Source organism: Salvia splendens, chromosome 9 (genome assembly GCF_004379255.2).
Source record: "Salvia splendens isolate huo1 chromosome 9, SspV2, whole genome shotgun sequence".
NCBI lineage: Eukaryota > Viridiplantae > Streptophyta > Magnoliopsida > Lamiales > Lamiaceae > Salvia > Salvia splendens.
Genome location: NC_056040.1, coordinates 15993033 through 16007685, shown reverse-complemented (window position 1 = coordinate 16007685; position 14653 = coordinate 15993033). Strand labels below are relative to the sequence as shown.

General features: G+C 39.8%; 1 protein-coding gene and 1 pseudogene across 1 annotated transcript; both read right to left on the bottom strand.

Moving 5' to 3' along the window:
• Positions 1-1884: 1884 nt before the first annotated feature.
• LOC121747716 (dirigent protein 4-like) lies at positions 1885-2547 on the bottom strand. Its single transcript, XM_042141798.1, has one exon. It carries the CDS (start codon positions 2535-2537, stop codon positions 1980-1982), a length of 558 nt encoding a protein of 185 aa, XP_041997732.1. The 5' UTR covers positions 2538-2547; the 3' UTR covers positions 1885-1979.
• Positions 2548-6711: 4164 nt separating this feature from the next.
• Positions 6712-7179, bottom strand: LOC121747071 (annotated as a pseudogene).
• Positions 7180-14653: the final 7474 nt, after the last annotated feature.

Here is a 14653-nt window from a genome sequence, read left to right as displayed (position 1 = left end):
GGATGGGGGAGTAAATAAGATACTGAGTAAAAAGTAGTGTGAGACTCATTAATAGTATTGTTAACAGATGAATAAAAAAAAAGGTCGCTAATGGACTTGGAACTCAAATCGTGTATTTTTTATAATCTTCGAAGAACATTGAGATACTATAATTAAGCCCCATATTTTCTTATAATGACATACAACATCCGTCCCACAAGAATATGTACTTTTTGTTTAGTCTGTCCTACAAGAATATGTATTTTTTAATTTTGAAAATTCTTTTTTCTCTAATGAGGTGTGGTCATTTTCTATTAACAATGTTTTAATTACTTTTTCTCTCTACCTAAATTATTTTATCAATTTGCATTAAAACTCATGTCGAACTCAAAATGCATATTCTTTTGGGACGGAGAGAGGATTATATTTTATTCGACATCAATGTGTAACGGGTAACATTGCAACCTACAATAACACATAGCTAACGGCCATAATCAAGCTAATTTGATTAAAATCGCTTCAAACATGAAACGATTGGCCACAGGCCTAGACGTCACCACGGTTCGGAACCGGCGGTTCACGGTTTGGAACCGCCGGTTCCGGTTCGAGAAATGATGGAACCTGAACCGGCCCCCAAGGTTCGGCGGTTCCGGTTCGTGAACCGCGGAACCGTCGGTGCAAATCCGGTTCCGGGCCGATTCCGGGCCGGTTCGGCCGGTTCGGCGGTTCGTTTAATTTTTTTTTGTAAATTTGTAATTCAAGTAAAAAATGTAAATATATTTGCATAAATAAAATTAGAATAAAGCGATGTACAAATGCAATTTTATTGATACAAATTACAACTTCAAAATTACAAATTACAACTTTAAAATTACAACTTAAAATTTACAAATTACAACGTAAAAATTAGAAATTACAACTTCAAAATTATAAATTACAACTTCAAAATTATAAATTACAAAAGACTTAAAGTCTTGATTACAATTTACAAAATTACATATTCGAAACAAAGGGGAGAAAAAAGAAATAAAGGAAAAGGACTTGAGCTCAACTTAAATTTAAACTTAAATTAAAAATTAAATTGAAATTTAAGTTGAGATGCCTACGTATCATCAATGCTCAATTGCATTTTGGAATCAAAGTCCACGTAGTTCTCTTACCTTGCTTACCTATTTGGCTTGATCGGAAGAACTTGCGCCTATTTATAGGGGAAAATTGTGATTAAAAAAAATTTGAAAAAACGGCCGAACCGCCGGTTTTCCGCCGGAACCGCCGGTTTTCGGTGGAAACCGGCGGTTTTTGTCGATTTTAAAAATTCAAATTTTTGAAATTACCGTTGGAACCGCCGGTTTTCCGCCGAAACCGGCGGTTTTTCGGCCGAAACAGGCGTTTTCCGTCAACGGTTTCTGGCCAAACCGGCGGCCGGGGGAGCGGTTTCTGAAAAGGCTAGGAAGTAGGCCTGAAAAGGTGTCGGGAGGTGTAGGGAACCGCCAAACCGGCGGTTCGGAACCGCCAAACCGGCGGTTCGGAACCGCCGGTTACGGTTCTTCAATTTTTGTGAACCTGAACCGGCCCGGCGGTTCGGGCGATTCCGGTCCCGGTTCGAACCGCCGCCGACGGTTCCGGTTCCGGTTCCGGTTCCGGTTCGGAACCGCCGGTGACAGTTCCGGGCCGGTTCGTCCAGGCCGGTTCGGTTTGGAGACCTCTACTCAGGCCCATTCTATCATTTGGCGAATTTACAAATACAAAGAGTTGAGATTTTACTGCTCTCTTTATCAATTGAATAATTAAATGTAGGGATGGTATGCACAATAAAATAGTAGGACTAGCTAGTACTACTTTAATCGACTACTTTTATATGACTCTTATGGTTGTTTTATTGGAAATTGTAGGACAAAACAAAGATTTGCAATATGATTTTGATGTAGACCGAGCAATGCACCACAAATAAATCAGAAACCCCAAAAAAAACAGCAAGCCAGAAACCCTAACTTCAGTATTCAAGGATGAACAACCTCGACATCATACTCAAGAATAGCATCTCCATTAGTATTGTTCAAGAAATAAGTCTTGACAAAAACAGTCCCTTGAGCCCTCCTAAACCTTCCTCTTCCTCCAACCACCGCCATCTCACGAGGATTCTCCGTTATCGGATTCCTCGAAAACACGCTCAACGAGCTCCCATTGAACTTCCCCGTAGTGAATGCGAGATCCACGTACAACACCAACGATGGAATCTGTCCCTGGCTCGAAGACAGATACATCCCCTGAGCGTTTCCGACCACCGCCGACGTGATCTCCGGCCCCTCCGTCAGAACGTCGTCGATGGCGTAGACGGACCCGAACCCAATCGGATTGTTCTGCCCGGGTGGGCCGGCGATACGGACTGCGGACGGGTTGGATCCGCTTAGGATATCGTGGATGAAGAAACGGAGGTTTGTTTTATGCAGCTTGACTGCCTTGTACGTTGAGCTTTTCCAGTAGGACTTTGAGAGGGCTGTGCTTGCGCATGAGGAGAGGACAAGAAGGATGCAGGACAAAATAATTGTTTTCTCCATTGCTTGATATGATAATTTCTCTTTTATTTTTGTGTGTGTGATGGATGAATTCTGTTGAGATGGGTTCGTTACATATATAGCCGATGAGGTTTTTCAAAGAGTTATATTCGTAAAAATATTTATTGACTTTAATATATACTATATGTGTATATGTCCAAATTTGGAATATTATTAATTATTACGGGATCCCACTAATCAAATCATTACAAAGGTTTCATAACTGAATTTGGAAGATTTTGAAAAGTCAAAAAACTGAATTTGGAAGTTTTTGGAATGTACCCAAATTGGATTTTGAACATTTTAATATAATTATAATTAGTGTAAAAGTAAAATTAACAAGTGAATGAATCTAGAAGCAACCAATATTATGCTTGCTATATTAGAGACGCTCGCAAGCTTTTTTCTTCTGTTATGAATTTCAATATAATTTTTTGTGTAGATTTAAATATAAAATGACTGTCCAGTAGCATAGTTAGTGTTGCCCACGGTTCGGAACCGGACGGTTCCGGTTCGGAACCGCCGGTTCCGGTTTGGTCGAAGGCGGAACCGGAACCGGACCGTGAGGCTATTTCACGGTTCCGGTTCCGGTTCGAAAACCGGCGATTCCGGATCCGGTTCGGAACCGCCGGTTTTTCCGGCGGTTTAGGCGGTTCCGGTTCGGAACCGGCGGTTTCGCGGTTCGATTTTTTTTTTTTTAATTTAAAATTTGGATTTATACAACAATTTGGAACAAGAGTACAAGACAATGTATAATTCAAATAGAAATACGACGAATAAGGAGAAAATGATATCAATTTTATTGAGTTTGAGTTGTAACGGACAACAATACATTACAATTTACAATACATATACATCTACAACTACAACTACATATATACAACATACAACAATGTAATATAATTTACAAGTGTCGTCGGACTCGGGAACGTAAATTAAAAAAAACATGAAATGGGGGGGGGGGAAATTGAAAAGGGCTTGGGCTCAACTTAAACTTTCAAAGTTAAACTTTTCAAATTTAAGTTGAGTTGCCTACGTATCCACAATTTTATTGAGGAATCAAAGCCCACGTAGTTCTCGGGATGATGACATATTGCTATGTAGAAATGTAGAAATATGGAATAATATATATTTTTTTGTTTTAGCAATTGAGAAAGAAAGACAACTTATAGAACTACGGGAACAAGTATAAGTGTATAACAATGCGTAATAAGAGTAGCACTTGCGTAATTAAATGGAAGCACGATAGCACAAACGAGAAATTGGAGACAAAGAGAGAGAATTGGGGGATTGAAGAGAGAAACTCTTATGGAAGAATTCGAATTTGAAAAAAAAAATTGAATTTTCGGAAAACCGGCGGTTTTGGCAGAAAACCGCCGGAACCGCCGGTTTCCGGGTAAAACCGCCGGTTTTCACGGTTAACCGCCGGTTAACCGCCAAAAAACTGCCGAAACCGGCCGGTTTTGCAGCTGAAAAGCTGCCGCCGTCGGCCCCATCCCCGATGCCTTGATATAAGCACCCGAACCGGCGGTTCCGCGGTTAACCGCCGGTTCCGAACCGTCCCGAACCGCCGGTTCGGTGACGGTTCCGGTTCGGAATATCTTGAACCTGAACCGGACCGCGACCCGAATTGCGACGGTTCCGGTTCGGGAAAATTGCCACGGTTCCGGTTCGGAACCGGAACCGGTGGGCATCTCTAAGCATAGTGGGAAGATGTGATTTGGCTGCTGAACACATAAGAGAAGACTGGTGTGGCTCCACCCTTTTCAATTTCTTTTATTTAGTTCATATATAAATTTTATTTGTATATGATTTCATTTGAATTTGAAATTTTAATAAATTTGATTATTTAAATTATTCTAATGAGTTTAATTTATATATAGAATAAAAAATAATTAAAAAATAATACTCCCTCCGTCCCATTCAAGATGACATCTTTTGTTTTTTGTTTGTCCCAATTAAGATGACCACTTTTCAACTTTGGAAATAACATTCTCTCTCCTCTCTACTCATTAAAATATCCAACTACATTTTTCCTCTCTACTTTATTTCACCTAACACTTCCTAAAATCTTGTGCCACTCAAGAATGTGGCCATCTTGAATGGAACGGAGGGAGTAAAAGACTGTATAAAAAATGTCATAAGCTTTTAAAAATACCAATAAAATTTTCAAACTAATAACGTTTAAACCGAAAATGTCACCATTATATAATTATAATCTCTTCAGATATGCCCGCTAATTAAGATGATGCATTTTTTAGTCGGCACATGACTTAGAGTTGTTAGCTAATTTGTTTTTTAAAGAAAAAAAATGTAGGTGTAAATATCAAAAAGAGAGAAAGAAAGTTGAATATTTTAATTGGAGAGAAAAAGTGGTTGGATATATTAATTGAAGAAATAAAATGGTTGATTGTATTAATTGGAGAAATAAAATGGTTGCGTGTATTAATTGGAGAGAGAAAATTACTTTATTCTTTTCAAAAATAGATTTGTGTCATTTTATTTGAGACAAACTAGAAAGAAAAATGTGTAATCTTAGGTGGGACAGAGGGAGTAAAATTTAAGAAAATAATGTTCAGTGAATTAAGTGTAGAGAAAATAAAGTATGCGGGATTATAAAGTAGATAAATAAAAAATGAATAAAGCAGAAGAAATTTTATACAATACTCTTATTGGTGTTCGGTTTACAAGATTATATCGCATAATTAGATTTGTAATTATATATATTTAGTTCATGAGATTGAATCTCATGACTTAATCCTGATAGATAGTTATGTGATAATTAGTCATAGTCACCTACTAAATAATCACACAATTTAATCCAAGATTATATCTTGCTACTATTTTTTCTAGCAAACCAAGCAATACCTTACTACGTAGTAATAATTGAAGAAATAATAAAGTAAAAGAAAGAATAAAATAATAAATATTAAAAGAGTTGATTTTCGTCAATTCGTGTATGCAGCAAACTAGCAGGCTTGATTGCTTACACGATTCGTCTATGAATAAACTAATTTACTGTAAAAAATACACAGCTAAGTAAACTAAGCTATAACAGCAAAATATAAACTTTGATCAAGGGTTGAAGCCATAACATGAGCCATTTTTCATTTAAATCTAAAAAAATGTGTAAAAACGATGATAGAAGTAGCTACTTGTCACACCAAATTTACAACACATCGGTTAAACTTACAACATTCAGAGCGGTCACCGCCATTAAAAGCAAATTTAAGATTTCGAGCTCCATACTCATCTTCAACATTCCTCAATTTTTATCTTTCGTTTTTAGTGAGCTTCAAAAATTAAAACTAATCCCATTTATTTTCTTAGCTTTTTCTTTATTGAACTTTTTTCGGTGATTTAAGCAGTTTTTTTACGGCAAAATTGTTTAATGCAGTTTATGGTATGAAAGATGCTAAGTGTTGGTATTGCTCAAAACATTATTTACACAATTTTTTGATGTTCTATTTCAGATGGACATTTGAACATTTTTCCGATTTTTTCTCCGGTTGAATGAATGGCTATTTTTTCCGTGTCAAATTCTGTATGCAATTGGAAAAAGCCACAGGTTGATAACTTGAGTTCGTAATCGGTCAAATTAGAAGAAGTTTAATTCTTTTGCATATATTTTAATTCGATGTTGACGGAGCAAAAATTGGGCTATCCAACTACATAAATAGAATTGAGAAAAAAAATCGGCACAACCCCTTATTTTGTATTGTACGCCAAACAATACACCAAATCTTAATTATTTTCATTAAATCAAACAAATCTAATAAAATAAATGGATGATTGAAGATTGTATCTGACCTATTGAAATTTACTTATTTGAAGAATAAAACCATAAATGATGTATACGCCAATAATTCTACTTAGAAATTTGTAGAGTGAAATCTCAATATGTTCCTAGCTTTCTTGTACGGATTGGAATCTCTCTGCTCTAGTCCCTATATGTTGTTCAAAGACCTTATTAAAAAGGCAAAATTATTATCTAAAAAATGTGCAATATTGAAAATAATTCTAGATAAATATTAATCCACTTAATTGGAAAGAGGGATTAACATGCCATAATTAGAAACAAAGATGATTCAGAAATTACAAAGCAGCTAGTCAGATCTACTACTATGCGACAACAGATCACACTACTACTACTACGACAACAGATCTACTACGATGACTAGAGTTCACCGCAATCAACGATGATTACGGGCTTAGAGAGCCTTCCGTTGGCGGATCCAACTTTCTTGATCTCCTTAACGACGTCATAGCCCTAGACGACCTGCCCAAACACGACGTGCTTACCATCGAGCCACTCGGTCTTGGCGGTGCAGATGAAGAATTGAGATCCGTTGGTGTTGGGGCCGGCGTTGGCCATGGAGAGCGTGCCGGGGCCGGTGTGCTTCTTCACGAAGTTTTCATCTTCGAAAGGTGTAGTCGCCGCCTTGGCACATGAAGTTCTCACGCGGTGGATAGACGATCCTTTGTAGTGGAAGGGCTTTCCGGAGCTGTCGGACTTCTCGTCTGTACACAGAGCGCGGAAGTTCTCCGCTGTCTTCGGCACCACGTCCGCGAAGAGCTCCATCACGATCCGGCCGGCTGGGGCGCTGTAGATGGTCATGTCGAAGAACACCTTAGGGTTTGCCATTTGATTTTGGTTTCTGTTGAGAAATGTTGTGAACATGTTCTCCTGTGTTAGGGTTTTTAGAGAGATGGGATGGGCTTATGACCGTCGGATCATGCCATCTGATCGTATGAGGTGTAGGATCACGGGTGTATTCTTTCAACAAATTTTGGACGAAACTTCTCACCGATGATGTTGTACTGACTATTGAGTAATAGGTTGCGGCACACTTATATGATATCTTATGGTTAAACTTTTGCAATTTGATCACGATCCGGCCGGCTGGGGCGCTGCCGATGGTCATGTCGAAGAACACCTCAGGGTTTGCCATTTGATTTTGGTTTCTGTTGAGAAATGTTGTGAACATGTTCAGCTGTGTTAGGGTTTTTAGAGAGTATGGAAATAGGCTTATGACAGTCGGATCATGCCATCTAATCGTATGAGGTGTAGGATCACGGATGTATTCTTTCAACAAATTTTGGACGAAACTTCTCGCCGATGATGATGTATTGACTATTGGGTAATAGGTTGCGGCACACTTATATGATATCTTATGGTTAAACTTTTGCAATTTGATCACGATTCGGCAGGCTGGGGCGCTACCGATGGTCATGTCGAATAACACCTTAGGGTTTGTCATTTGATTTTGGTTTCTGTTGAGAAATGTTGTGAACATATTCTGCTGTGTTAGGGTTTTTAGAGAGTATGGGATAGGCTTATGACCGTCGGATCATGCCATCTGATCGTATGAGGTGTAGGATCACGGGTGTATTCTTTCAACAAATTTTGGACGAAACTTCTCACCGATGATGCTGTATTGACTATTGGGTAATAGGTTGCGACACACTTACATGATATCTTATGGTTACACTTTTGCAATTTGATCACGATCCGGTCGGCTGGGGCGCTGCCGATGGTCATGTCGAAGAAGACCTTAGGGTTTGCCATTTGATTTTGGTTTCTGTTGAGAAATATTGTGAACATGTTCTGTTGTGTTGGGGTTTTAGAGAGTATGAGATAGGCTTATGACCATCGGATCATGCCATTTGATCGTATGAGGTGTAGGATCACGGGTGTATTCTTTCAATAAATTTTGGACGAAACTTCTCACCGATGATGTTGTACTGACTATTGGGTAATAGGTTGCGGCACACTTATATGATATCTTATGGTTAAACTTTTGCAATTTGATCACGATCCGGCCGGCTGGGGCGCTGCCGATGGTCATGTCGAAGAACACCTTAGGGTTTTCCATTTGATTTTGGTTTCTGTTGAGAAATGTGGTGAACATGTTCTGCTATGTTAGGGTTTTTAGAGAGTATGGGATAAGCTTATGACCGTCGGATCAAGCCATCTGATCGTATGAGGTGTAGGATCACGGGAGTATTCTTTCACCAAATTTTGGACGAAACTTCTAACCGATGATGCTATATTGACTATTGGGTAATAGGTTGCGGCACACTTATATGATATCATATGGTTAAACTTTAGCAATTTGATCACGATCCGGTCGGTTGGGGCGCTACCGATGGTCATGTCGAAGAACACCTTAGGGTTTGCCATTTGATTTTAGTTTCAATTGAGAAATGTTGTGAACATGTTCTGTTGTGTTGGGGTTTTTAGAGAGTATGGGATAGGCTTATGACCGTCAGATAATATCATTTGATCGTATGAGGTGTAGGATCACGGGTGTATTCTTTCAATCAATTTTGGATGAAACTTCTCACCGATGATTTTGTATTGACTATTGGGTAATAGGTTGTGGCACACTTATATGATATCTTATGGTTAAACTTTTGCAATTTGATCACGATCCGGCCGGCTGGGGCGCTGCCGATGGTCATGTCGAAGAACACCTTAAGGTTTGCCATTTGATTTTGGTTTCTGTTGAGAAATGTTGTGAACATGTTCCGCTGTGTTAGGGTTTTTAGAGAGTGTGGGATAGGCTTATGGCCGTCGGATCATGTCATCTGATCGTATAAGGTGTAGGATCACGGGTGTATTCTTTCAACAAATTTTGGACGAAACTTCTCACCGATGATGTTGTATTGATTATTTGGTAATAGGTTGCGGCACACTTATATGATATCTTATGGTTAAACTTTTGCAATTTGATCACGATCTGGCCGGCTGAGTCGCTGCCGATGGTCATGTCGAAGAACACCTTAGGGTTTGCCATTTGATTTTGGTTTTTGTTGAGAAATGTTGTGATCATGTTCTGCTGTGTTAGAGTTTTTAGAGAGTATGGGATAGGCTTATGACCGTCGGATCATGCCATCTGATCGTATGAGGTGTAGGATCACTGGTGTATTCTTTCAACAAATTTTGGACGAAACTTCTCACCGATGATGCTGTATTGACTATTGGGTAATAGGTTGCGGCACACTTATATGATATCATATGGTTAAACTTTTGCAATTTGATCACGATCCGGTCGGATGGGGCGCTACCGATGGTCATGTCGAAGACTACCTTAGGGTTTGCCATTTGATTTAGGTTTCTGTTGAGAAATGTTGTGAACATGTTCTGTTGTGTTGGGGTTTTTAGAGAGTATGGGATAGGCGTATGACCGTCGTATAATGCTATTTGATCGTATGAGGCGTAGGATCACGGGTGTATTCTTTCAATAAATTTTGGACGAAACTTCTCACCGATGATGATGTATTGACTATTGGGTAATAGGTTGCGGCACACTTATATGATATCTTATGGTTAAACTTTTGCAATTTGATCACGATCCGGTCGGCTGGGGCGCTGCCGAAGGTCATGCCGAAGAACACCTTAGCGTTTGCCATTTGATTTTTGTTTCTGTTGAGAAATGTTGTGAACATGTTCTGCTGTGTTACAGTTTATAGAGAGTATGGGATAGGCTTATGACCGTCGGATCATGCCATCTGATAGTATGAGGTGTAGGATCACGGGTGTATTCTTTCAACAAATTTTGGACGAAACTCCTCACCGATGATGCGGTATTGACTATTGGGTAATAGGTTGCGGCACACTTATATCATATCTTATGGTTAAACTTTTGCAATTTGATAACGATCCGGCCGGCTGGGGCGCTACCGATGGTCATGTCGAAGAACACCGTAGGGTTTGCCATTTGATTTTGGTTTCTGTTGAGAAATGTTGTGAACATGTTCTGCTGTGTTAGGGTTTTTAGAGAGTATGGGATATGCTTATGATCGTCGGATCATGCCATCTGATAGTATTAGGTGTAGGATCACGGATGTATTCTTTCAACAAATTTTGGATGAAACTTCTCACCGATGATGCTGTATTGACTATTGGGTAATAGGTTGCGGCACACTTATATGATATCTTATGGTTAAACTTTTGCAATTTGATCACGATCCGGCCTGCAGGGGCGCTGCCGATGGTCATGGCGAAGAACACCTTAGGGTTTGCCATTTGATTTTGGTTTCTGTTGAGAAATGTTGTGAACATATTCTGCTGTGTTAGGGTTTTTAGAGAGTATGGGATAGGCTTATGACCGTCGGATCATGCCATCTAATCGTATGAGGTGTAGGATCACGGGTGTAATCTTTCAACAAATTTTAGACGAAACTTCTCACCGATGATGCTGTATTGACTACTGGGTAATAGGTTGCGGCACACTTACATGATATCATATGGTTACACTTTTGCAATTTAATCACGATCCGGTCGGCTGGGGCGCTGCCGATGGTCATGTCGAAGAACACCTTAGGGTTTGCCATTTGATTTTGGTTTATGTTGAGAAATGTTGTGAACATGTTCTGTTGTGTTGGGGTTTTTAGAGAGTATGAGATAGGCTTATGACCGTCGGATCATGCCATTTGATCGTATGAGGTGTAGGATCACGGGTGTATTCTTTCAATAAATTTTGAAGGAAACTTCTCACCGATGATGTTGTATTGACCATTGGGTAATAGGTTGCGGCACACTTATATGATATCTTATGGTTAAACTTTTGCAATTTGATCACGATCGGGCCGGCTGGGGCGCTGCCGATGGTCATGTCGAAGAACACCTTAGGGTTTGCCATTTGATTTTGGTGTCTGTTGAGAAATGTTGTGAACATGTTCTGTTGTGTTAGGGTTTTTAGAGAGTATGGGATAGGCTTATGACCGTCGGATCATGCCATCTGATCGTATGTGGTGTAGGATCACAGGTGTATTCTTTCAACAAATTTTGGACGAAACTTCTCACCGATGATGTTGTATTTACTATTGGGTAATAGGTTGCGGCACACTTATATGATATCTTATGGTTAAACTTTTGCAATTTGATCACGATCCGGCCGGCTGGGGCGCTACCGATGGTCATGTCGAAGAACACCGTAGGGTTTGCCATTTGATTTTGGTTTCTGTTGAGAAATGTTGTGAACATGTTCTGCTGTGTTAGGGTTTTTAGAGAGTATGGGATAGGCTTATGACCGTCGGATCATGCCATCTGATAGTATTAGGTGTAGGATCACGGGTGTATTCTTTCAACAAATTTTGGATGAAACTTCTCACCGATGATGCTGTATTGACTATTGGGTAATAGGTTGCGGCACACTTATATGATATCTTATGGTTAAACTTTTGCAATTTGATCACGATCCGGTCGGTTGGGGCGCTGCCGATGGTCATGTCGAAGAACACCTTAGGGTTTGCCATTTGATTTTAGTTTCTATTGAGAAATGTTGTGAACATGTTCTGTTGTGTTAGGGTTTTTAGAGAGTATGGGATATGCTTATGATCGTCGGATCATGCCATCTGATAGTATTAGGTGTAGGATCACGGATGTATTCTTTCAACAAATTTTGGATGAAACTTCTCACCGATGATGCTGTATTGACTATTGGGTAATAGGTTGCGGCACACTTATATGATATCTTATGGTTAAACTTTTGCAATTTGATCACGATCCGGCCTGCTGGGGCGCTGCCGATGGTCATGGCGAAGAACACCTTAGGGTTTGCCATTTGATTTTGGTTTCTGTTGAGAAATGTTGTGAACATATTCTGCTGTGTTAGGGTTTTTAGAGAGTATGGGATAGGCTTATGACCGTCGGATCATGCCATCTAATCGTATGAGGTGTAGGATCACGGGTGTAATCTTTCAACAAATTTTAGACGAAACTTCTCACCGATGATGCTATATTGACTACTGGGTAATAGGTTGCGGCACACTTACATGATATCATATGGTTACACTTTTGCAATTTAATCACGATCCGGTCGGCTGGGGCGCTGCCGATGGTCATGTCGAAGAACACCTTAGGGTTTGCCATTTGATTTTGGTTTATGTTGAGAAATGTTGTGAACATGTTCTGTTGTGTTGGGGTTTTTAGAGAGTATGAGATAGGCTTATGACCGTCGGATCATGCCATTTGATCGTATGAGGTGTAGGATCACGGGTGTATTCTTTCAATAAATTTTGAAGGAAACTTCTCACCGATGATGTTGTATTGACCATTGGGTAATAGGTTGCGGCACACTTATATGATATCTTATGGTTAAACTTTTGCAATTTGATCACGATCGGGCCGGCTGGGGCGCTGCCGATGGTCATGTCGAAGAACACCTTAGGGTTTGCCATTTGATTTTGGTGTCTGTTGAGAAATGTTGTGAACATGTTCTGCTGTGTTAGGGTTTTTAGAGAGTATGGGATAGGCTTATGACCGTCGGATCATGCCATCTGATCGTATGTGGTGTAGGATCACAGGTGTATTCTTTCAACAAATTTTGGACGAAACTTCTCACCGATGATGTTGTATTTACTATTGGGTAATAGGTTGCGACACACTTATATGATATCTTATGGTTAAACTTTTGCAATTTGATCACGATCTGGCCGGCTGGGGCGCTGCCGATGGTCATGTCGAAGAACACCTTTGGATTTGCCATTTGATTTTGGTTTCTGTTGAGAAATGTTGTGAACATGTTCTGCTGTGTTACGGTTTTTAGAGAGTATGGGATAGGCTTATGACCGTCGGATCATGCCATCTGATCGTATGAGGTGTAGGATCACAAGTGTATTCTTTCAACAAATTTTGGACGAAACTTCTCACCGATGATGCTGTATTGACTATTGGGTAATAGGTTGCGGCACACTTATATGATATCTTATGGTTAAACTTTTGCAATTTGATCACGATCCGGCCGGCTGGGGCGCTACCGATGGTCATGTCGAAGAACACCGTAGGGTTTGCCATTTGATTTTGGTTTCTGTTGAGAAATGTTGTGAACATGTTCTGCTGTGTTAGGGTTTTTAGAGAGTATGGGATAGGCTTATGACCGTCGGATCATGCCATCTGATAGTATTAGGTGTAGGATCACGGGTGTATTCTTTCAACAAATTTTGGATGAAACTTCTCACCGATGATGCTGTATTGACTATTGGGTAATAGGTTGCGGCACACTTATATGATATCTTATGGTTAAACTTTTGCAATTTGATCACGATCCGGTCGGTTGGGGCGCTGCCGATGGTCATGTCGAAGAACACCTTAGGGTTTGCCATTTGATTTTAGTTTCTATTGAGAAATGTTGTGAACATGTTCTGTTGTGTTGGGGTTTTTAGAGAGTATAGGATAGGCTTATGACCGTCGGATAATATCATTTGATCGTATGAGGTGTAGGATCACGGGTGTATTCTTTCAATCAATTTTGGATGAAACTTCTCACCGATGATTTTGTATTGGCTATTGGGTAATAGGTTGTGGCACACTTATATGATATCTTATGGTTAAACTTTTGCAATTTGATCACGATCCGGTCGGCTGGGGCGCTGCCGATGGTCATGTCGAAGAACACCTTAGGGTTTGCCATTTGATTTTGGTTTCTGTTGAGAAATGTTGTGAATATGTTATGTTGTGTTGGGGTTTTTAGAGAGTATGAGATAGGCTTATGACCGTCGGATCATGCCATTTGATTGTATGAGGTGTAGGATCACGGGTGTATTCTTTCAATAAATTTTGAACGAAACTTCTCACCGATGATGTTGTATTGACCATTGGGTAATAGGTTGCGGCACACTTATATTATATCTAATGGTTAAACTTTTGCAATTTGATCACGATCGGTCCGGCTGAGGCGCTGCCGATGGTCATGTCGAAGAACACTTTAGGGTTTGCCATTTTATTTTGGTTTCTGTTGAGAAATGTTGTGAACATGTTCTGCTGTGTTAGGGTTTTTAGAGAGTATGGGATAGGCTTATGATCGTCGGATCATGCCATCTGATCGTATGAGGTGTAGGATCACAGGTGTATTCTTTCAACAAATTTTGGTCGAAACTTCTCACCGATGATGCTGTATTGACTATTGGGTAATAGGTTGTGGCACACTTATATGATATCTTATGGTTAAACTTTTGCAATTTGATTACGATCCGGTCGGCTGGGGCGCTGCCGATAGTCATGTCGAAGAACACCTTAGGGTTTGCCATTTGATTTTGGTTTCTGTTGAGAAATGTTGTGAACATGTTATGTTGTGTTGGGGTTTTTAGAGAGTATGGGATAAGCTTATGAC